General features: G+C 56.2%; 1 protein-coding gene across 6 annotated transcripts in view; it reads left to right on the top strand.

Moving 5' to 3' along the window:
• The first annotated feature begins 1,831 nt into the window (after positions 1 to 1,831).
• The window catches only part of MPRIP (myosin phosphatase Rho interacting protein), a 73,541-nt gene continuing 51,326 nt past the window's right edge, over positions 1,832 to 24,046 (top strand). For 2 of the 6 annotated variants that reach the window (XM_063414633.1, XM_063414634.1), the window contains exons 1-3: positions 1,832 to 2,347; positions 13,371 to 13,448; positions 15,243 to 15,308. In XM_063414633.1, the coding sequence (XP_063270703.1) occupies positions 2,228 to 2,347; positions 13,371 to 13,448; positions 15,243 to 15,308 (264 nt within the window). In that variant the 5' untranslated portion in view covers positions 1,832 to 2,227. The remainder of the gene's footprint in view (positions 2,348 to 13,370; positions 13,449 to 15,242; positions 15,309 to 24,046) is intronic. The other 4 variants (XM_063414635.1, XM_063414636.1, XM_063414637.1 and 1 more) reach the window with 3 other exon arrangements.

A 24,046-nucleotide genomic window follows, 5' to 3' on the forward strand; every position in this document is an offset into this window, starting at 1 on the left:
TGGGGATGGAAGCAGGGAGGGAGGAAAGGGGAATCAGGGAAGGACAAGAGCTGGCTGAGAATATCATCCACCCTTCTCTGAGCAGCAAGATTTCCGCAGTCATGTGCCAGGTGAACCCTGGACCCACAGTGAGGGCGGCAGGGTCTGTACGTTCCAGAGGGGAAAAGCCTCTCTTCCTGGGGTAGGGTCATGCTGCATTTATAACATTTGGATCAGGGAAAAGGTGGGAAAACTCACCCAAAATGGTGACATGTGGGGTCCGGTGGCCACCCTCAGCCTGGGATCTTCATGTGGGCTTGGGCTCGGTGAGGATGCACTGGGGTCACTGGTGCTCTGCTGTCCCATCCCAATCCATGCCACATGGTCCATGCTGCGAGTGGCCCTGGCAGGACAGAGAGAGATGATTAAAGCTGCCTTTGATGAAGCAAAAATTAATAAACAAGCAGGCAATTGTGCTGGGCTTTATTTCCTCGGGATGACAAGACAGAGCCAGTGTGGCGAGGCCGCCGAGGCTGGGTCCCACATCAAACGGCGGGACAGCGCCGGGCGCGAGGGGACCACGCCGTCGCCTCTTCTCCAACGGGTTTTTCCTGGTCCCAAAAATCCAGGAAGATCCATGTGTTTGTTCCTCATTGCAGGGCCCCATCCCACACCAGCAGGGAGCACTGGGATGAGCAGGAGATGCTCTGTGCCATGGTGATGTCTGACTGTGGTAGGATGTGCCAGTCTTGGGTGCATTTTGGAGGTGCCACTTGGCACCTTTGCCCTGTCCCCCTACCCCAGGGTCAGCATTCCCACCTCTCTCCTGACCCAGTGATGCTCCACAGGCACTGAGGTCCCTTCCCTGGTGCTTTTGTGCAGAACTCAGGGCAGAGCTGGGAGGCCAAGCCTGTGGCCTCGCACTAGGTCCTTATCAGCCGGTCAGGAATATTTACTTGCCGGTTTCCACCAGATAAAAACTTACTGGACAAACAGGAGCTCCCAGCTGGCCCCAGGGCGGTGGCACAGCAGGGACGTGGCTCCCCTGTCCCTGCTTCATCCCTGCTCTGTCCCCAGTGCTGCAGGTCACCGAGGTGCCACAGGAGTGTGAGGGACATTGTCCCCACCAAACTGACCACCGTGTCCCCTCATGTGCCAAGGCTGGGGACAGGGTCGGGGTCATGGATTGTCACCCCGTGTCACCGTGTGTCCCACTGCTGGGGTGGGCTGTGTGTGGGCTCTGTGGGGAGGTCATTGTGCTCTGTGAGAGGCCAAGGCTGGGGGGCTACAGACAACTGCTCCTACCAGGGCTGGGCTGAGCTGAGCTGGTCTAGGACAAAATGAATTGAGCAAAGCTCAGCTGAGGTGCGGTGAGGCTGAGGTGAGCTGAGCCTTACCAGGCTGAGTTGAGCTGAGCCATGCTGATATAGGCTGAAGAGAGCTGAGCTGGGATGAGCAGAGCCAAACCAAGCTGTGTCAGGCTAAGCCGAGCCAAGCTTATCTATGCCAGGCTGAGCCAAGTCAGGTTGAACTGACTAGGGCTGAAGGAAGCTGTGTTGGGCTGAGCAGAGCCGAGCTGAGCCAAGACTCGCCAAGCTGTGGTGGGCTGAGCTGAGACAATCTGTGCAAGGCTGAGGCAAAGCGAGCTGGGCCGACCCGCTGGGGGCCGAGCCCCCCTCAGCTGTCAGCGCACCGCCCCTCCCCCGCGGCCGAGGCGGCCCCGCAGCTCCCGCCCCTTTCCCTGCTCCCCCATTGGCCAGTCTGGCCACCCGTTAGGGGCGGAGGCGCGTTCCCATTGGCGGGCGGGCGCCTCGGTCCGCGGGGAGCCCCCGCCCCCTTTTCCGCCTGGCTGTGCGGCGCTGGAAACTTTGCGGGCGGCGCAGTCGGGAGCGGCTCCCGCAGCGCCCGCACGCCCGGCCCGCCCCGCGCCGGCCCCCGGCCCCGCACCGCACCGACCCCCGCGCCGCCCCTCACGGTCCCGCCCGGCCCCGCACGGCGCGGGCAGCGCCGCCCCTCCGCCCTCCGCCGCCGCCCGGCCATGCGAGCCTGCTGAGCCGCAGCAGAGGCGGCCGCCCTGCGCTTCGCTCCCTGTTTTGATTTTTTTTCCTGCTGCGTTCGTTGGGGTTCTGTGTTGGTTTTTGCGTTCGCGTGACGCCCCCCGCGGGCGCGGGGCGGCGGCGATGGGCGCGGCGGCGGGCGGGCGCTCCGCGGGGCGCTGAGCGGGCGCTGAGCGGGCGCGGGCCGCGCCATGGCCGCCAAGGACAATCCCTGCAGGAAGTTCCAGGCCAACATCTTCAACAAGAGCAAGTGCCAGAACTGCTTCAAACCGCGCGAGTCCCACCTGCTCAACGACGAGGATCTCAACCAGGTGGGATCTTGCCCCCAAACCCCACTGTTTTTCCCCCAAAATCCACCCCGGCGTCCCGCCCCCCTGCCCGCCCCTTGGGCCCCCTGGGTCTCCGTGCGGTGTCCGCGGGCCCTGTGGGTAGCCTGGCGTCCCTCAGGTACTTTGGGAGCCCCCTGGGTAGTTTAGGGTCCCATGGGTGTCCCAGTGGATAGCTTAGGATCCGATGGATAGGATAGGGTCCCATGGATGTCCTGGGGTTCCACGGATAGAACAGGGTGCCACGCGTGCCTGCTGTCCCCATGGTTCGCACAGGATCCCATGGGATCCCCAGGGATCCCACGGGATTACTGCTGGACGCAGACATTGTAGGGTCCTGTGGGTGCCTGCTGCTCCCACAGGTACTGTGGGATCTGGTCAGGGATGCTGTGGTGTCCCGTGGATAGCACAGTGATCTACAGGTATCCCTATATTACATGGGTTGTTGTGGAGCTCCAAGGGTGCTCCCTGGTCCCATAGGGTATCTCAGGTGTTTGATCAAACACCATGGGGTGTTTGATTTCTTGTCTGATCCTACAGATAGCCCAGGGACCCACGGGTATCTGTGGATTCTCTGGGGTGTTCAGGAGCCCCACTGGTGCACTCTGGTCCCATAAAGTGTCCAGGAGTCCCATGGGGTGTCTGCTGACCCCATTGCTGGTGCATGATCCCGTGGGGTGCCTGCTGAGCCCACGGATAGCACGGGGACCCACAAGTGTTTGTGGATCCCATGGGGTGTCCAGGAGCCTCATGGTTGCTCTCTGGTGCCATAGGGTATCCAGTGGTTCCAGCGTGTGCCTGCTGGTCCCGTGTGTATCCTGTGGTCTCTTGGGGTGCCTGCTGACCCTGTAGACAGCACAGAGACTCACAAGTATTTGCAAAGCCCCTGGGATGTCCAGGAGCACTTTGGGTGCTCTCTGCTCCCATAGGATGTCCAGAGATCCCATGGGATGCCTGCTGACCCCACAGATTCCCAGGTGTCCCACAGAGCAACCATAGTGCCCGCTGGTCCCACGGCTCACCCCAGCGCCACCTCACCCCCTGAGGCCATTTGGGACCCCACACCAGCACTTGGGGTGATCCCGTCCCTTCCTGGGGTGCACGGCAGCAGGTGGGGGTATCCTGTGAGCTCCGTCAGGCGATCCAGAAAGTCCTGGGAAAAACTCGGTTAAAAACAAAACGTCCCCTCCTGGACGTGCCGGATATGACCCCCCTGCCCTTCAACCCGCTGCTTTCGCGGGGACATGGGGAGGGGACCCCAGATGCTTTTTGGAGAGGGTTCAGCGCTGGGGGGCTACCAGGGCTGGGCCTTCCTCCTCTTCCTCCTCTTCCTCCTCTTCCTCCTCTTCCTCCTCTTCCTCCTCTTCCTCCTCTTCCTCCTCTTCCTCCTCTTCCTCCTCTTCCTCCTCTTCCTCCTCTTCCTCCTCTTCCTCCTCTTCCTCCTCTTCCTCCTCTTCCTCCTCTTCCTCCTCTTCCTCCCAGGCCTCACGCAGGCCCAAGGCTGGCGCTCCCATGGCAGGGGGTGTTTGGGGCATGGGCGGCATTTTTGGGGTGCGGGGCCCCCTCCATGGTGTTGGGGAGGGGGGAACGGGGCCGCCCTTCCTCCTCCCACACCTTTCTGGGCCAGGGCTGCCATCCCCGCTCCCGATCCTATTATGGCAATGAGATCAGACATATTGCTGCGCTCGCTGGGGGGGCGGCGGAGGAGGGGGGGGCATCGTGAAATCTGAGGGCTAATATGGAAAAAATGTAACTGGAAAAAAATGCCGTGGTGTGTGCGGGAAAGGGGCGGGCGGCGCGGAGCGTCGCGGCCGTGCCCAGACAAAGGAGCCGTCCCGGAGGGGGCTCGGGAAGAGCCCCCCGCTCCCGGCCGGCCCCTTCCCGCTGCCCGGGGATCGCGCTGCCTCCTGGTGCGGAGCTGACTGACTTTTGTTGGGGGGCTCAGAGCATCGCAGGCAGCTCACCGTAGTGCCTGCCTGCCGTGCCACGGCGCCCACCCACCTCTCCGGGGACCCAGGGACGTGTTTCTGGCAGCCCCTCGTTGGCTTTGTTCCCGTCGGGCTGGTGGGTGGCCCTGCGGGTTTGCCCCCGCGTCCGGTTCCCATGGGGTCGGGGTCAGCCCCGTGGCCGGCTCCAGGCCCTGCGCGGGGGGCTCCGGTTGGGAAAACGGCGCAAATCTGCTCGGTTTCTCCCTTTGCAGCTGGGGTGAAGTAATCCCGCTTCTCAGATAAGATGGTGGCTGTGGTAGCGTGTGATGCACGCACGCACCGCCCGCCCTGCCCGCAGCTCCCCGTGCCCCGACCGCGGCCACCCCGGTGCTTCCCCGCCACCCTGCCTGCCTTCCCTCCCGGTTTGTGCCCCCTTTCGAAGCCTTGCCGGATGTGGCAGTGTGCTCGCTCCGGAGCACACCCAGGAATAACGGTTCATTTAACAGCTCCAAATGTTTCTGCCTTTTTAACTCAAACATTTTAAGCTTGGGTTGGGTTGAGGGGTCCCATTCAACAGCATGGGGGCTCGGTGCCCAGTGCATCCTGTTCACCCCATGGACAGGGACAGTGTTGGTGATTACCTAGAGCCAGGCTAGAAAAGTCTTTTGGAGTCATCTGACCTTTGTACTTGGCTTGGAAGAAAGGTGAAGGTACTTCACACTTACGCACTCGTGTCTCTTTTGGATTTTTATTAGATAAAAATACCTGTGTGGGTGTCAGGAGCTGCCCCTGCTGTTTCCTGAGGTGCTGCAGGGCGCTGGAGCTGCTTGGGGTAGAGACCCAGTGTGTGTTTGCAAAGAGTCACAAATATTTAGTGGTAGTAGTGGATTTCCGTCATACTCGGGAACCAGCTTAGGAATGGGGCTGGGAGGGGGGAAATCCAGCCCCAAACATCAGGATTAATGAGCTGGAGCTCTCTAATAATAATCAGACTTAGCGCTTCCAACTTCAAAGGGCTGTGCGGACGCTAAGTCCCTAATCCCGGGAGCGCTGCGTTCACGAGTTGTTTTTGTGCGTGGCTGCACTGCCGGACAGGGCTCGCTGTGATTTGGGGCAGCTACATGTGGTCCCACCACCTGTTGGAGATGTGACTATCCCCTCCCCAGGCTGCAGGTGGGAGGTGATGTGCCCTTGCCCCCCTCTCTGTCTGACCTTCTGGGGTGCCCATACAGCATGAGAAAAACTGGGTCAGTCAGCACGGCTGTTCTCCCTTTGGGAAAATCTGTTGCTGTGGGTCGAGGGCTGTCAGATCCCTTGATCCTGTGTGGTGGCAGGATCTGGCTGCTGGCAGACACGGTGCTGTTGGTGGCTCTTTTCTGGCTGTGCCACCCACCTGTTGTCAGCTTGTCTCCTTTCCCATGCAGGGAGAAATTCCCTTTTTGTGGGAATTTCCACTTTCCTGGCAAGACATGCCCATGCTGGCACTGCACAGTCCCCCTGTAACCACCTGCAAACGTCATATGGAACTCAGCTTTCCACAATCTGCCCTGAGAAGAGGGATGGTTCCCAGGGTGTCCTCCTGTCTCCCAAGAGAAAGCCAGCCTGTCCAGTGGGACCCTCTTCCCAAGGAGCCACCCAAGGCTCTCAGGGAGTGTCCCTGTGGCATCCCTGCTGTCCATGCTGGCTGCTCCAGGCCAATCCACGTCTGGACACATATTGCCTTGGTGTGTGAGATGAAGCTCCCCACAACATGGGACAGGCTAGGAATTAACCTAAAAATTGGCCTGGCCTGAATTGGAAAAAGAGCAGAGTGTAAAGCAGTTGCTTTCAATTTTCTCCATGCATTTGCTCTCTCGGGGCGTGGGGACTGGCACAGATAGAGGAATTTGAGGACGTCTTTCCAGCTACCAGTGTCTTTTTTTCCCCTCATTTTTTTCTTTTTATTAGAGATCATGGCATAGATGCCCAGAGGACCACCCAGTTAGAAAATAGAGCTCACAGACTTTTCCCACTGCCTCTTGCAGTGACCCTCCTGCCCAGTGACGGGGGGTGGTTATTTCCATCTCTTCTCCATTGGACATTATCACTTTCCTACTGTTCTGGATGCTGAGCAGCTGGTGGCCAGGAGCCTTAAGGCTGGAGTGTGTCAGCATTGGGTCACAGGCTTGGCTTTGCTCTGGGACATTGCATCCATGGGGCTGGGATGCCCTGTGCTGCAGGGGTGTTGTCCTGGCTCCTTGCATTGTCCAAAGGGTGACAGGGTGAGGGATCATGTCCCGGCCACACTTTTCCCTCCAGCCCTGCTCCTTTTTGGGAGGGAAAGCCCCCATTTTCCTGGAAAGCAGCCCCTGTGCTTGCATTCCCTGCTCCCTGCTGCTTGTATCATGCTGCAAAAATCCGCCTCTACTTGACTGATTATTAGCACTGAACAGGGGGAGATTTCTCTGCAAATGTCAAATTTGCCTCTGTCGGTGGCTGTGGAGGGCGGGGACTTGAGGGGCACAGCCAAGGGGCTTGGAGAGCAGGGTCATGGTGGCTCTGCCCTTTGGGCAGCGTCCCACCCTTGGACAGTGACATGCAGGCAGGGAAGGCAGCAGGCACACAGAAGCTGTGTTGGATGCTGGCATTGATTTGGGGTGCACTTGAACCTCGGCTTGGCCCTAGGGAAGGGACGTGGTGGCGCCTTTGGGTGCTGGAGAACCGTCCCCTTTGCACGCTCACTTGCTGCTGGGTTTTTGCATGGCGCCGCACCTTATCTGCTGGCACCCGACAAAGTGATAAATCCCCTCTCCAGCACTGTGGAGAGATGTTGCGGCTTCTCCCAGGCACTGAGGAAGGCCGGTGGTGGGAAGTGGTTAGATACGCCTGCTCGCTGCCAGGCGCACCGGCTCCGGGGCTGCTCAAGGAGGAGCTGGAATCGCAAAGTCCATTCTGTCCCGCTTCATTTTGCTGCTGCATGACAAATTCCCTGTGCGTGCCACAGCCGGCCTCGGCCAGCTCTTGCTCCAGCTGCCCCAGGCAATGGCAGCCCTGGACCCGAGCACAGCCCTGGGCCCAGGGGTGTTTGCAGAAGGAGGCCGGCTGTTTGTATGAAGGGTGAATTCAGCTTTCCCCTTCCTGTTCCTCTGGTCGGTCGGTCACTCCCACTGCCCACACAGCAAACTGTTCAGGCAGCTCTGTCCTTAGGGATTTGCCGACGCCTGGGTCAGTGCTAGTGGTGTACCAGGAGGGCTGTGCCATGCACAGTGCCCGCCAGCTGGCAATAGCACTTGGGGCTCCTTGTGCCCCAGGTCTGGGCTGTCCAGTCTGGTTTGGCCTTGTGCTGCATGGGGAGATGTGTTGGTGGGGAAATCCTGGCCTGGGATTTGCAGCTCTGGCAGTGGCCGACCCATGCCTGCCTTGTGCAAATGTGTTTTGGCAGAAGAGCAGGATATGGATGGAGAGGGGACTCTCCCCATCATCCAGGATGGCCTCCTGGATGGCAGCTCTCATTCTGGAAAAAGCAATTCTTTGGGCTGAATGCAGGGACAGTGAGACGCCACTTGGATGAGGAGCTGGGGGATGGGAGAGTGTTTTTGCTTTGGGAATGGTTGTGGATGCTCAGTGGAGGCAGCACTGCAGCCTCCGCACTGGGGTTTGGCGTCACCAGGTGACAGACAGTGGAGGGGAAATGTTGTACAGGCAGGGATACAGGGATGTAAGCAGCTTAACTACTGAGGCTGGGCTTCATCCTGGCCCTTGGGATTGCTGCTGGAACATGGGTTTGCACAGCAGTTTGCAGAGCCTCCTGACAGCGGTGGTCACGGGTCTCTGGTGGGTCTCCATCTGCCATCCCACTGGGAGCACACAGAATGTCAAGTGATGCCTGTCTCTCAGTTCCTCGAAGCCATGCTGTGGGCAGGAACGCCTGCTTGGATATCACATCCCATTCCCTCCCTGAACACACGTGTCACCTTCCCCATTCCTGCCGAGTGACGGCTGCTCCGACTCATCCATCAGCAATGTTCTCATGGCTCCAAGGTGTGCAAACCTGAGAGCAGAGCGGAGCTGAAATGGCCCAGATTTCCTATTTTGAGGTTGCAACCACAGTGTTTGCAATGACTTTCTCCTTGACCTGTGCCAGAAACGGGTCCCTGCCTGTGGGGAGCTGAGTGAATCAGGAGACAGTGCACAGGCAATGATGACCTTACTGTCCCTCCTTTCTGGTTCTGGTTGAGAGCTGTGACCCCATTGTGCTCCCTGGGTGTGGGGAGCAGCAGGTGCTGCTGCCAGAGAGTCTCCTTCTGGGAGAAGGAGAATATTGGGACTGACCCATAAAGGTGATGGAACAAGTCCCACCATGGACTCACCCACAGCCTGGGTCAGGTGTGGTACATCATTCTTTTGTGAGGCTGCTGGAAGCCCTGGCATCACTTCCCTGGTGCACAGGGCTCCCTGCTCCCAGTGCTGGAGGCAGAGCCTAAAGCCCCGATGCAGCAATCCATTTTTCTTCCCCTTCCCGCTCAGTTGCCAAGCCTGAACAAAACAAGCCCTGCCTCCACCCGAGACAGGCTGATTACGTCTGCCGGCAGCCTAAACAGATTATCCCTCCCGCCACGCGCTCGGAGCCAGGAGTCTCTGCCGGCAGTGCATTCGGACTTCCCTCAGAACGTGTGGGGGTGGGTGGGCACTGGCTGTGGGAGCATCCCAGCCCACCCGGGTGTCCAGCACCCCGGCAGGGATGTGGGCACTCTGCTGTGGGGTTGAGTCTGGACCCTAAGAGAGGATGTGCGTGTTGGTACAGCTCTCCTGTTCCACCCTGTGCAATGAACTCCTGCCGCACTGTGGGGCTGGCACGGTGTGACTGCTGAGTCCTGCATGCCTGGCTGGTTTGCGTGGGGAGGGAAGAGCTGAAGGAAACATCAAAAACACAGGAGGTGTGAAAGCCTGTCCAACAGGCAGCTGGTCGGTGTCACAGCCCACCTCCAGCCCTGTGGCCTGGCGCTCCATGGGCTGCCACGCTCCTGGGACCCATCCTGCCCTATGGAAGCAGGTGCCCAGTGGTCTGGGGGATGTGCAGGGGTTCCTGTATCACCCTGGGCTTCGGGAAGTGCTGAGTGGCTCTGCACCGTGTCCTTCAAGCCCAGTTCCCCATATGTTGGGAATCTCGTTCCCAGTGCTGGTGGAGCTGGTTGGGGTGGTTTGTCCATGCCTGGGCAGCATCAGCACAGCAGCCTGACAGCTTTGTGTAAACCCAGCTGGGGCCGCTTCCTTCTCTGCTTCCTCCCACCCGCTGTGCTGCCAGCGCTGGGCTGCAGGCAGCATCCTCCCCCTGGATGCACTGTAGGCCCGTGGGCTGAGGGGATGGAAGCAGTGGCTGGAACAGGAGAGGCAGGTGACGTGCTGTGGGAGCCCCACAGTCCAGCTCCAGTGTCGGATCAAAGGTGGGATGTGATACCTGGACACTCCCAGAGGTGTGACAGGAAGCGGAGCAGTGACGTGGGGCTGTTTCTGCCTGAGTCAGCCTCCAGCAGTCCCAGGGATGGGACTGGGCACTGTGGGGCTGCAAAGTGGCCGCACCTCTCACGCGATGCTGGGGTGAGCATCACCCCACCCCAGCTCCATCTCTCCACCCCACCCCAGCCACTCTCCACTCTGCTTTTCCACATGGCATTTTGTGGCTCTGCCTCTGGTCAGGTACCTGCTGGTTAAAAGCAAAGCCACCCACCCAGTGCCTGAGCACCCTGTGTGGCTTCTATCTGTGGAGAAACTACTTGGAGCTGCCCTTTGGATATCACTGGATCTGCCAGGAGGCAAACAGGGCCCTGCGTGGTTGAAGGCATCCTGGGAATCCTGGAGTTGCTCTGACACCCATCTCTGAATGTGATGTGTGACAAATCTCCTTGGAAGAGGGAATTTTTTGCTCTGAGGTCTCACTCAGTGCTGGCTGTTGCATTTTCCTCCTCTTGAGGAGCTCTCCAGAGGAAGCTGAGCCAGTGGAAAGGACGTGTGATTTCAGCTCCATCCTGGTGCTCCAACACCCCCTCGGACCTGCCTCCCACATTGGGTTTATTTTAAACCTTGCTTCAGCATGGCTATTCCAATGCAGGTGTGATGAGCTTATTTCTGACACTTTGTGTGCTAAATTCATATCCCTTTCATTTAGGCTTGTACCTCTCTAGGCATTTGCTTGGTTTTAGCAGGAGCTTGTTTAGGTTTGGCTTTAAAAAGCACTGCTGCATGTTCATTTGTTGATGGGTGGAACCAGGCTGCCCACGCTGCCTGGCTCTAATTCATACCTTTCAGCTATTTTGGTTTCAATATCTTGAATTGGATGCTTCTGCCAAGGTAAGTGTAGCCCACTGGTGGTTTTTTATGATGCCAGTACTGAAATGACCGTGCTCTGTGTTAAGGGTGTGTATTTCAGGTGCTCGGTGTTTATTTACAGACAGTTTGAGCTAAAATTGGAATGGCTTAGGGCAAAATAATGTCTGCTGGAGGGTGTGAGCTAGGCTGAGGTGGGGCAGGACTTCATGCCTGTAATACTGGGTTAAGGCTGCTTGCTGCTGGCCCTGGTGATGATGTCCCCTGTTGGTTTCACAGTGACTTTGTCCCTGGTGTGGCACTGGGTCCTGTCTGCTCCTGTCACACAGAATGGATGCTGTGGGGTGCTCGAGTGGCTGGGATGTGGCTGCAGTGGCTGCAGTGCTGTGGCTTGTGTCAGGGAGAGTTTTTGCTCGTGGGGCTTTGCTGGATTGAGCACTTGGCTTTGGTCAGGAGCTGTGCTGGGGTGCAGAGGGGAAAACTGAGGGAAGGAGCAGGGCTGAGCCCTGCACGCAGCTCAGCTGACCAGAGCATCACCAGGATGCTCCCTTGGTGCAGTGGTGCCAAGCGCTGGGGACATCACATGCTGTTGTCACTGTTATCATCTTGTTCCTGCATGGTGGAGGCCACTCCTAAGATCTTCTCAAGCTCCAGTTGCTCAGCACTCACCCCAAGTTCTCCCACGGAAATTTGGGGACCCCGTTTCCTGTCACAGCGACCCATCGACAGGTCTCTAATGGGCTGTCACTAGACATTTGCAATTCTGCTTTATCGCCTGTAAAACACAAGAAAAATTTGGGATGTTTGGCTCTTCCCAGGCCACGCGGGTGGCCATGGCCACATCCCAGCGTGGCAAGGAGCGTTGGGATCCCCCGCTCCAGAGTCCTCCCATCGCGTGGGCACGGATGCGTCATGGGTGGCTGTGGGTGGGGGCGCGGGGCGGGGTGTGCCGGGGGAGTGGCACAGCCTGGCTCACCTGTGGGGCGTTGGCAGCGTGGGCTGCACAGAGACGGGCACGGAGACGGGCACAGAGCGGTGCTGAGCAGCTGGAGGTGGCATGGGGACCATGGGCGAGCAGGGCACAAGCATCCAGGTGAGCTGGGCAGGGGTGACGGGGGGCTCTGGGCTCTTTGCCGAACTCAGGGAGGGTTGTGGTGCACACAGGTGCCTTTCTGTGCCCTCAGTGTGGTCATGGGAACAGGTGTAGGGGTGCCCTGGGCCCCCCTGAATCCCCCAAATTCAATCCCAATCCCAGCACTTTGTTTTCATTGGTTTAAATCTCATTTAAAGGGGGAAGGAAGGAAGGAAGGTCTTCTCAAATCATGTTTTCCCAGCTGCTGGGAGAGCAACACCTCGAGCTGGTATGTCATATTGTGGAGGGGATACGAGATTCTGTTATTTCTTTTCACTTTATAAACAGCAAAAGGTCTCCTCCGGCGTGTTTCCAGTTTGCTTACTCAGTGCTTCATGCATTTGACAGTTTCTGGTGCATAGGCAGTTTCTTCTATTGTTTGCAGGGATTTTTCCAGAGGGGAAACTTTTTTTTTAACATTACAAAACCACAGAAACTGGCAGGAGAAATCTAGGGGAGGTACTGAGTTGGAAACAGTTTTAAACTTTAAGGAACAGAAAAGAGTGAAAGCAACAAGATTAACTGAGTCAGTTAGAGAAGAGCTAGGAGTGTATGTCCTTGTGACTTTTTGGCTGGGCCAGGATAGACGTGCAGGGATGTTCCATGGTGTAAAGCAGCGTTCCCAGACCCAGAGTCTCCTGGAGCTGGATCTGGTCTGGGTTTCCTCCCTCCTGGTCTCTCTTGGTATCTGTGGAGCCGCCTTGCTGGTGTGGCAATGCTTTGCCACTCTTGCAGCAGGATTTGGCCCCAGCCCTTGCCAGGTGTTGGCTCATCATTTACAGCTTGACAAGGCAGCAGGAGCGCTGCCGGCAGGGCTCTGCGTGGGAGGACATGCCCAGTGCTCATCCCCATCCCCCTGCCTGCCGTGCCGTGGGTCAGCTTCACCCTGGTCACTTCTGCATCCAAGCCACCAGTGGAAAGAGCCGGGATATTTTTTTTCCACTGACATACAGCAGTGCTGCAAGGTTCTTTCCGAGTATTCTTTCCCTTTCTCTTCCCGGCTGGCTGCATGAGCTGTTTTCCCTCCTCCTGGCTCTGACCTTCCTGTGTGCTCGGCCGTGGGCCTCTGGATGCTGCTGGCAGGGGGAGCGGGCTGGCAGGGGCTGTCCCTGCAGGGAAGCAGGAGTTGGATGTGCACAGCACAGGAAGCGGCTGGGAACTGGAGAACTGCCAGCGCTGGGTAGTTTTTCCTCTCTTAATTAACAAACGGAAAACATGGAGCTCTCCTTTGGAGTGTGTTTTTGCTTTGGAGTAGAGGCACGCTGCCGATGGCGACGGGAAGAGCTGTCGGTGGGGATGAGCTCTGCTGCTTGGCAGTACCCGGGAGGTTGGTGCTCCGGGCACGGTGCCATGCAGCAGCAGCTGTGTTTGGAGTTTGTGGCTGGGGTTTTGCCTCCTCCCGAGTCCTCATCTCAGCCCCGTTGGCACACAGTGTGTGTCACACCACGGGTTGCCATCAGACACCACGTTCCCTGCACTGGGAAGGCTGAGCTTGCCGGCGTGCAGGAGGCTGAGCTCACACAGCTGCCTTCGTGCTGGGGCTGCTGCAATTCCCCGTGGTCCCTGACCATCGATTCCCTGTGGTGCTGATCCATGCTGAGCCATTTTCTGCTGTGTGTGAGTGTTTTCTGCTGTTTCTTTGCAGGCCAAACCAATTTATGGTGGCTGGCTGCTGCTGGCCCCGGAAGGAACGGACTTTGACAACCCCGTCCATCGCTCGCGGGTAAGTGAAGTGAGACATCCCCTCCCCATGACGTTGCTGGGGGTGGCAGGAGGAGCAGCAAGGGCTGTCCCTGCCCTTGGGGGTGGCTGTGACCCTGGGAGTGCTGAAGACACCTCCATGCACCCATCCCCTTGTGCAAACCAGGAAGCTGGGAGATGTTTCCGGCAGCAAGGCTGGAATGCCTTCTCTGGGATGCAAGGTCTCCTGTGCTGGGCAGCAGCCTGGGGCACTGCAGGTGCAGGTCAGACTCAGATTGTGCAATTTTATTGCTTGTTGCTGTTGCTTTTTGCTGTTTTTGATGCTGCTCTGGTTTGTTTGACGTGTGCCATGCTGCCAGGAAGGCACTCAGGCCGGTGGGGTGTGAGCTGTGTGACTCTGAGCTGTGCTGTGACTATCAGAAAGGCTCCCAGTTTTCCTTTGGGGCTTGAAAACATCTTTATTTTCTGCAGCTCATCATGAGCATGCCCGGAGCTCTAGAGGGAGGCTGCATCCCATCCCCTAGTGTGGATATGCCGTGTCAGGCAGGTCCTGCAGCAACGAAGGGGCTGAGTGGTGGTTCCCATTTGCTGTAACCCTGCAGAGCTCTGAAGCCAAGTGCTGGCAGCAGGGACCTGCAGACAGAGCAGGACACACTCAGATCCTTCCCAAAGGGGTTTTCTCATGCCTTGCAGAAACATCAGCACCCTGTGGGGTCAGAGCATCCCCCGCTTTCCTGGGGGGTGTGAGGCTCAGAAGGATGTGGCCAGGCTGATGTCCTGTCACTGCTGGCTTTGACGAGGACTTCCAGCCTGTCCCCAGGCTTGTCTTGCAGGGAGCTTGCAGCTGAGGCTGCCAGGATGGGGCTGTCTTGTGCGTGGGAGGGATGGCAATGGTCCGTGAACCCTCTGTCACGCAGCCAAAATGCTCTCGGAGCTGTTTGTAATAAAAAAATTGCTCCCGAATGAGCAAGAATTGGGTTCTGAGTTCAGCCTGGGGTATATGGGTCATTACTTGGAGTCACAGCTTGTCATAGACTTACTGGCTTCACATAAAGGGGACATGGGACCCAGGTCTCCCCAGAACTCAGGCTGCCTGCTAAGCTGGGGCTTGTGGAGGTCCATAAGGTCCTCTGTAGTTCTGCTTGTCTCTGAGCACCCTGGACTTTGCCCAAAGGCTGAGAAAAGTGAGATAAGAATTGCTGCACTGGGGCTATGAATCCAGGACCTTTTTTATTTCAGCCTGCTTAACCAGTTTTTGCTCTTGGCTGAAAACAACCTGGCACACATTAAAAAAAAAGGCAGTTTTCCAGCCAGATCAGTTCTCCAATCTGATTTGCTGTGCAGCTGCAGAGGCAGCAGTGCCAGCATGATGCCAGGATTGCCTGGGCAGTGCCATGCCAGAAGTGCTGCCACCATCCAAATTAAGCTCATATGCTGATGGGGGACACTTGACATGACACCCTGTCACCTCCAGCACTAGATGCTGAAATAAATCATGCAGGATGAAGCTGAGGGTTTAGAGCATTTAGCTTGGGGATCCTTCAGGTGTCTCCAGTATTTGTGGCATGAACTTGAGTCATGAGAGGTTTAGTTTGGATATTAGAAAAAGGTTCTTCCCCCAGAGGGTGGTCAGGCACTGAACAGGCTCCTCAGGGAATGATCAACGGCCCAAGGCTGCCAGAACTTTAAGGTAATGTGAGCAAAACACAGACTTTTGGCAGAGCTCTGCCAGCTGATGTGCAGCTCCAGTGCTCCCAGCAAGGCCCAGGGACTGGTGGGCACTGCCATGACCCACCCTCGATGTCTTCTCTTGCAGAAATGGCAGCGTCGGTTCTTCATCCTCTACGAGCACGGGCTGCTACGCTATGCCCTCGACGAGATGGTGAGTGCTGCCCGGCTTTGTCCAGGCTCTGGGGATCAGCTGGGTTATCTGCTGCCCTTGGAGTGCTCTGCCAAGCTGGAGGAGAGTTGTGCTTGCTGGATTTGACTCTCTGCCAGGCTGGGTTTGTGTGGGAGCTCAGTGGACACTCTGCAGAGGATGGTGGGTGTTTCGGAGGCGTGCAAGTCCTGCCTGGCATGGGATTCATCAGTTGCTGACAGATCCCACGCTGGCAGGAAGTGCTGGAGGGGGTCCCCAAGGTCGTTGTCCCTCCTTTTTGCCCATTTTCCTGGTGCCAGCTGCGTTTTGGTTGTGGTGAATCACCTTGGCAGTGTCCGAGGAGGAGGCCCTGCCTAGTGATGCCTGTGGAAAGTAGGTCAGCTGGAACGCCTTCCACTGCCTGCCCGCCCCGGAGCTGCAGCCTGCCACCAGCACTGTTCCCATCGGTAAAAGGGGATCAAAGGAAGGGAAACCCATCTGCTGTGAGCTGCAGAGTGGGGTTGAAGAGCCCAGTAGGTCAATCCCAGGAGCACCCAGGACTGCTGATTTATTCTGCCGGCTACAGGAAGCCCATGGGAGGGTTCCCAAGGCTGAGCAGGCCGGCACAGTGCACATCCATGTGCTGGGATCTGCCTGGGCAGGAGGCTCAGGAAGCTGGAGAGAGCACACCTGTGGGACAGGGACCCTGTGTCTGTGGCAGGGATGCTCCCTGTGAGGTCAGTGTGCCTTGGTCCTCCTCCAATGCCTCCTGTGAGGGCACCGTGGAATGAGGAGGCACGGCGAGTGTGGCTCAGATTTCATGCTGTGTTTGTTTGTATTTTTACTTGGGGTTGGTCCAAGTGCCCTAAATAATTTAAATGTCTCGGGTAGGAGCAGTGGAGGCTTTAATACATTTTCAGTGTCAGCAACCTGGCTCTGCATTGGGCTGGTGTTTCCTGTCCTACACTGACAGGAGGGTGCTTTATGTCTGGGTGGAGTAGGGAGATTCCCCAGTCTGAGGTAGAGATGCAGGAATGCTGGAAAACACAGTCTGGAATATTTTTTTGCTGTTTTGCATCCTAAGGAGGTTGACCTGCCCCGGATTCCGCCGCATCTGGACAGAAGCAGACAGGCAGTGCCCCAGCCCTGTGCCACAGAGGCCAGGGAGCATCCAGAGGACAGCAGGAACATTCCATAGTTCTCCAGGCACCTGTTGGGCTTTTTCCCCTTGAGAAGGGAGAAAGTGGAAAAATACAAACAGAAAGGGAAGGTACACATGTGCAGCATGCCTGGACTCACTGGCCACTTCAGGTGTGGTAGATCCCAGGAGGGTGTGGCCTTGTCATAGTCATAGATAGAGGAGACTGTCATGGATCCTTCCTCCTCACTGGAGTTTGACACACGGTATTAAAATATCCTCCTGACATTTCCATCCTTCCAGCTGTGCCAGCTCCTTGCCCTGTCCCCACCATGGACAGGTGAGGTGTAACAGGGGGTGCCAGCAGAGACACTGTTTTTTCCATGAGGAATCCCCTTTGCAGTCCACTCAGGGATGGTCTCCCCCAGTGTGCCCCAGTTTCTCTGCAGAGCTGGGTGGGGGTCCCGTGGGAGCCTTGGTGCAGAGCAGCCTCTGGAGCATGCAGGAGGTGGGCAGCAGCTGGCTGGAGACCTCCCAGGCAGTTGCAGGCTGGGATTGAATGGCTCTGTTTGAACCTTTCAGACATTAATTTTGTGGGTTTGGCAATTTTTGCGCTTATTAAAAGCGGGATTGAAGGGAGGAGTGAGCTTGGGAGGGGAGTCCTGGGCTGGTGATGCTGATGGAGACATTCCTGTGCCTGGCCAGGGAAGTTCTGCCCCTGGCTCCCAGCAGGTTGGAGAGCAGTGGGGTGTGGAGGGGCAGCTAAAAGTGCAGCCAAAGGTTGGGGAGACCTCAGGGAGTCCCCAGAGATCTTGGTGCTGTGGTATTCAGAGGTGATGGGATGGAGCAGCATTTGGCACAGGGAGCCTTTTGCTATGGGATGGGTAAAGTTTGGTGTTGGAGCATTTTGGGCATGGAAGGTGGGACAAGCAGGCATGAACTGTTCTGCTTGTCCTGCTCCCTCCTGAGACCTGCCCAGGGATATCCCAGACCTGATCCTGAGTCTGTCCTCCTGCTTGGCCACCTTCTTTCTGTGTGTCCATCTTTCTGTCTGTCCTTGCTCTGCCATAGTTCCAGTCTGAAAACAAAATGATTTCTGCATAATGGCTGTGACGGGGAGAGTTTGCACAGGCTATGGACCTTATCCCCTCAGACCAGGCTGAACAGCCAGACTCTCCCTGGGGTCTCCCTGTCAGGCTGGGTGCAGTTGGTGGCACCCAGAATCAGCCTGGCCACTGGGAATGCCCAGCAGATCCACCCCCTTCCCCTCTGCAGGGATGGTGCCAGCAGCTGTTCCCAGCTCTGCCGAGCCCTGGCTAAGCCGAGCCTGCTCAGACGTGCAGAAATTCCTGCCTCCCAACTGTGGGTGGATGTGGAGGCTGTGTGATCACTTGGGGATGCCTTCCCATGCTGAACATCCGTGGTTGCACCCCGATGATGGCTTGCTCCTGCTGTTTGATAAACCTTCGTGCTGGGACTGCTGATGACAGGGGCTGGTGCTTCTCTGCAGCAGCTGGAGGATGACAGTGCCACTCTTATTGAGGGAAGGCAGGAGAGAACAGGCTTGGGATTGAGCTGCTGTGTTGTGAGTGTCCAAGAACAAGTTTCAGTTCTCCTGGTAAAACACCCTGTGGTGTGCAGTGAAACCAGTGCTGTGGGAGAGCAGCCCGGCACTGCGGTGCTGGGGTGGTCTGGGAGGTTTGGTTGGGATTTGGGAGCTGCCACAAGAGCATTGCCAAGCTCAGGGGCCAGAGCCAGCGAGTGGCAAGTGCAGAGCTTTTGCCTCCTTTTGTTTTGATTGCTGCGATCTATAATTAGCGGCCGAGGTCTCTATAAATAGAGCCTGTCTGCGTGGGAATGGAAAGGCAGGAGGGGTTTGTGGGGATGGAGAACGCTGCCCTGCCCCTCCCTGGGCCTGCAGGTGGGCCTCAAACACTGCCTGGGGATGGATCCAGCCCCGTGGTGTGGGCAGGTCAGAGGGATGGGTCTGCATCTCCTGGCCAGCTTCTTAATGAGTCACTGCATGTGCGGGGCCAGGCCTTGTCGCTGTGCCTCAGTTTACCCCAGTGCCACTTCTCTTGAGTGGGATTTATATTAGGTTGGCGTTTTGCATCCTTCCTGGTGGTATTCTTGTGTCACGTGAGGCTTCATTTTGGTAGCTGGGACTATTTATTTAGAGCTTTTTTTGCTTTGTGCTATGCTGATTTGAAAACAGGGCAAAATTCAGGCTTGGCTGGGAGCATCTCAAACTTGTGCTGTGAATGAGAGCCAAGGTGAGAGCATCTTCTGGATGAGCTCTTTTAGTTTCCCTGCAGGGATTCAGGAGGAGCATCCCTGGGCATGACATACCCATTTCGCAACAAACTGACCTCAGTCTGTGTCTGGCACTTCCTAGCTTGATGAAATGTATGAGCCTCATCTCTACTCTGCCCTTTACTTGCTAGAGTCAAATTGCTTTGTGACATTGGGAAGGGATCTAGGAGGATGCTTGAACCAGTAGCCAGCCACCTCAGTGTCAGAGTTTGCTGGGGTTGGATGACTGTGTCCTCCACGGTGGTTTTGCAGACCCTTCCTGAGCTCACAACAGGGTGGTCCTGCTCCTAAATCAGGAACCCGGATGGATCTTAATGTCATTAACCTCAGTACAACGGAGCAGACATCCCTGCTGCAGGCTGTGATGGCAGGGAGGGGGGTCAGGAGGGAGCCAGGGGCTGATGAGGCTGGGGTGGGATGAAGAGCCAGGCCAGCCTGGCATCTGGGAATGGTTAGAGGAGCAGTGGGACCCCTGGGCTGAGTGTATAAATAGGAGAAGAGAGGCCAGCTCAGAGGTGGGAGGTCTGGCACTACACAGCAGGGCTGTGGGGTCACATCTGGAGACCTGCTCGGCCCCAGGCCCCATTCTTGGCCACAGAAACCGAAGGAACAGATAAATGGGTAAAAAAGGAGAATGGTGTAACATTGGTGGCAGCTGGAGGGGGATCAGAGGAAGGGATGTGTGCTTGCTCATGTTGTGATCCACAGATCTGTGTAATTATTGTTTCCTAATTCACCCCCCTCCAAAAACCTCTTTATTTGGAGGAAAGGGGCATTTAAAAATGTCACTGTCAGCAGAGCTGTGCCACGTTAATTTTCATTGTAGTCACCTCCTTTGTCATCTGTATTGTTTTAAGAAGCTAAGAACCCGTGTGTGTGTTTTTTTCCTCCCTTTTAGATCAAAGCAGTTTACTTCAGTTTTGGCACAGAATTGAAATTCATTGGCAGGGATTAAAAACGAACCTTAAACATCCTGGCCTCTCTGTCCTTACTTTTTCCACACGTTTTGCCATTAAAGTGTTTCCAAACCCTCCCTGCCCCCTCCTCCGTGGGAGCACCAGGCTTTACAAACCCCGTTCCCCTTATCCCCAGTGATTTCCCCCCATGGACACAATTTTGCCAGTGCCTCTGTTTGCCAGATCAAGACTTTCAGTTTCTGTTTAGCATAAAAAGCTTTTGGCTTGAATCAAAGCATGTTTGAAATTTAAAGTAAGCAGAGACAGGAAGGCTGGGTGGGAGTGACTGTGTGAGGCTCAGACAGTGACAGGGAAGGGACCCTCATCCCAGTTCTTTTCCAAGACTGGATGTAGTCAAGTCAGGAAGGACAATGATCTGTGAGGAGGTTTTTTTGTGGGATGTTTGGTGCGTATCTCAAAGATGATGCAGTAGCAAAAAGGAAATGATGGGAAAAATGGGGAGCAGAGATCTTTCTCCTTCAGAGAAGCTGGGCAGGAAAGGGGCACCTGAAATCAGGGTGCAAGGGAGATGGCACAAACTACATCCTTGTGACTGCTCTGGAGGAGATGCAGAGACAGCACAAGTGCTGGTGACTCTGGACAGAGCACAGAGATCTTTGATGAATTTGTTATGTTTAATTTTCAATACTGATTTGGGGGAAAAAAAATCCATGAACCTACAGGGAGCCCTGGGAACTCATTCCCCAGGACATTTCTGGGGTGTTCATGTCTTCCCATTTCTCTCTGCTCCAATTGTCTGGCCCCAGTTGCTGTGGGTGGGTCCTGCTGTCAAGGACACCCGTGGGCTCCTCCAGGAATGGTTTGCTACATTTGCTGAACCCTCTTCTGTTTAATGTCTTTTAGTTTGGCTTGGTGTGTTTGGGAAGGTAAAACTGCTGAGCTGCAGAAGGAGAATTTGGGAGGGGGCTGAGGGAACAGGAAGGTCTCTTCTAGGGATGGCTCCATCAGGAGTCCTGGCAAGTGACAATGGCTAGGGACCATCACTGGGGCCCCAAAAGTGCCTGGGTTTGTTGTGAGCTTTGGAGAACACTGTTGCCCACATCCAAGCCCCCCAGGAAGGACATTTTGTGGCTGCAGGACCCTCTGGGGAAAGGCCCCGATGTGAAACAGTCCGTGGTGGGAGGTTTGGGAGTTAACAGGCAGAAAGAGGATGAAAGTGGAGTTGAAAGCTCGACGCAGCCAGCGACCTCCTAACACAAGCTGCTTTGATGACCTGGCCCAGGTGTTTCCTTCCTGGAAACAACACAGCTCCTATTGTCTTCTGCAGGGCGAGCCACAAAGCTGGAATTGCTCTTAGGCTGAGCAGCGAGGACAGGTTCAAGTGGCTCCATCCTTCTGCTTTTTCCCCACTCCTCGTCCCTTGGGAGCTAGCAAAGATGTTTCTTGTAGAAGACGTGTGCCAGAGCAGCGAGGGAAGTGAGCTGGAGTTTAGATTGCATTTATCTTGTTTGTGGGGGGCAGAGTGAAACAGGCACTTGTAGCAGCTGGAGTTCCTTTGTGACTCCTGGACCTGCGGCTTCCAGCCTGGCTACAGGCTCTTGGTGAAGGTGAAAATTGTATCTACTCTGAAAGGTTAATGTGGAAATCAAGCTCTGATGGCATTTAGGAAGGAAGATGTCAGGGCTGGCAGTGAAATGACACTGTTAGCTGAGCAGTTCCCCTCACACAGGCCTTGTGGTCCCCCCAGGCAGCAGAGGAAGGGGCAGCAGTGGGTGCCTGATCCCAGCTCTTTCCAAGCCAGGGCAGTGCTGGGCTCCCAAGCATCCCCCAGTCCCTGGGTGGCCGTGCCAGTCCGCACATGAATGACCAAGCCACCCAAAGAACCAACAAAAACACCATTTTTTCACGGTGCTGTTGCTTGGTGCTGGGGAGGGGATGTGAAATGAGGTGTCTGCAGAACAGCCCTGAGCCCACCAGCTGCAGCCATCTGGTGGGGATGGGGTTGGGTTTAATTCTTTCCAGCCCTGTTGTAGGCCACCAGATCAGGTCACTGAGAACCACCAGTGGGCCGTGGGCTGCAGGTTGGGTGATGCTGGGTGACAGTATCCCTTTCCCTGCTCCTGGAAGAAGCAGCATCTCAGGGATGTTCCTGCTGCGGGTCATGAGGTATCCTGGCATTGCCTGGTGGGATTCAGTGCTGCAAACCCCTCAGTGACAGCTCAGAGAGGAGGACGAGGACGTGAATGGAACAAGGCAACAAAACTGCTCCAAAAATCAAAGCGCATTCCCCTTTTTTTCCCCGGCAGAGATCCTGCATTCATTGATTGTTGACATGACATATGTGGGTTGGAGAAAGGCAGCGGCAGCTTCTGGCAGGGGAGGAAGGGGCTGGGGGGGCCTGAGGGGCTCTGCAAGCCGAGATGCTGATTACCAGGGGCAGCAAATAGCTTGCAGCTGCCTCCGCTCAACACGCTCTTTGTGGCGCTTGCAGCCACTCTTTGGACGCAGCTATTTTTAATTTCCCCAAGCGCGCACAAAGCAAAGGGGGTGGGCGATGCCGCCGGCGTCCCCCCTTCCTGCCCCCCGCTCCCACCCCTTTCCCAGCCAGCCCTGCGCTTCCCGGCTTCCTCCCACCCTCCGGGGAATGTGGGGAGCTGCACTCCCTCTTTTTTTTATTTTTTTTGGTTTTCTTTCTTTTTTCTTTCTTTTTTTTTTTTTTTTTTTCTGGGTCTGCATTGGGAGCCGGCCTTGGCTTCCCCCCCAACCCTGCGCCAGTGTGTGCGGGGAGCTGGGAAAATGCAGAAATAAATAAATACGCAATTAGGCAGGCGTCCAGCCGTGGAGGGGGGCGTGCTGCAAACACAGGCTCCGGCCAAATTTTGGAATGCCTGAGAAAGCGGCTGGAGCCGTGGGCGAGCCCGGGGTTGTGGGCTTCCCACCACTCTGGAGAAGGGGCGGCTGCGACCCCCGAGGAGGAGGAGGAGGAGGAGGAGGGAGGAAGGGTGGCAGCTCCCAGCCTTGCTCCTGGGGGGCTTTTCCCCCTCTGGAATCTCACTGAGCCCAGGACAAGGCGTGTTTGTGCTGGATCTTGATCAGAGTGGGGCATCTCAGCCTGCTTTTGCCTGGGCTCAGGAGTGATTTTTCCACCAAAAGCCAGTTTGTGCCCTCTGTTCAAGCAGCAACACGGTTTGGGGTTAATAAATTACTTATTTGCAGTCCTTGTTTTCTCTGTTAGGTAAGCATTGGTGAATATGATATTTCTGCTTTATCCCAGGCATGAATTATTCATCAGGTTTGGAGGCTGTAAAAGGGACGTCAGGTTAAAACTTGCGTGGAGACAAGCTGAGGTCTTCAGTGAGGTTTTGTAAACAGCTTTTCTCAGGGTTACCAAGTGTAGGGTTTTTGCAGGAGTCTTCCCCTCTTTGTCTCTGCTGTTTTGAGGCATTTCAGGTGAAAAATGAGAATTTCCAGGCAGGTTTGATTATTGGTCTTGCTCATTTACTTATCATGTGCTGCAAGATACGAAAGTAGAAAAAAAAAGGCATCAAAACACTGTTTTTCCTTTATGCTAGACCAGGTAACACTGTGTTCATGTGCTCTTGGTAATCAGTATTTTGTAAGATATTTTTATTTTGTCCTGTTTCTTCAAAGCTCCAGAAGAGGTTCTTCCCTTCAGTCACTGAAGTCTGACTGCAAGTAGGTAACGAGATAAAACAGCCAGACAGCTTTGCTGAAAGTTGAAATTACCATAGGTAAATCACGTGTGTGGCAGCTTCACTTACCCTTCACCTCCTTCCTGCAGGATGGGATCCAGGAGCTGCTCCGTGGGAGTGTGTTAGCAGGCTCGTGCTCTGGAGCTCCTCCTGTGCTGCTGCAGGGGAGCAGTCCAGGGGCAGAGGGGCTGCACGTGGAGCTTGGGGTGCTCCAGGAGCTGGGGAAAGCAGGGAAAGTCCCACTTTCCATAGAGTTTTTTTTCCCCCACATTCTTCTGGCATGCCCTGTCTCTGCTGCCGTGGCATGGGGCTGCAGAGAAGAAATCGTTCCCTGTGGGGGCACAGGGTGCCCAGAGAAGCTGTGGCTGCTCTGTCCCTGGAAGTGTCCAAGGGCAGGTTGGATGGGGCTTGGGGCAGCCTGGGATAGTAGAAGGTGTCCCTGCCCATGGCAGGGGGTTGGAACGGGATGGGCTTTAAGGTCCCTTCCAACCCAAACCGTTCTGGGATTCTGTGGCATGATCCTGAGGGTCTTGGCTCTTGCACCCCCCAAGCCTTGGGTGCTCTGGCTCCAGGTGCCATAACTGTGCCTCTCCATGATTTTATGGCCTGGGAACCTGCAGTGAGACTGTGGGCTGCTCTCCCTGTGTGACCCATGGCTGTCCCCACTCTCCTCCCAGTTCC

The sequence above is a fragment of the Prinia subflava genome, chromosome 17, assembly GCF_021018805.1.
Source record: "Prinia subflava isolate CZ2003 ecotype Zambia chromosome 17, Cam_Psub_1.2, whole genome shotgun sequence".
NCBI lineage: Eukaryota > Metazoa > Chordata > Aves > Passeriformes > Cisticolidae > Prinia > Prinia subflava.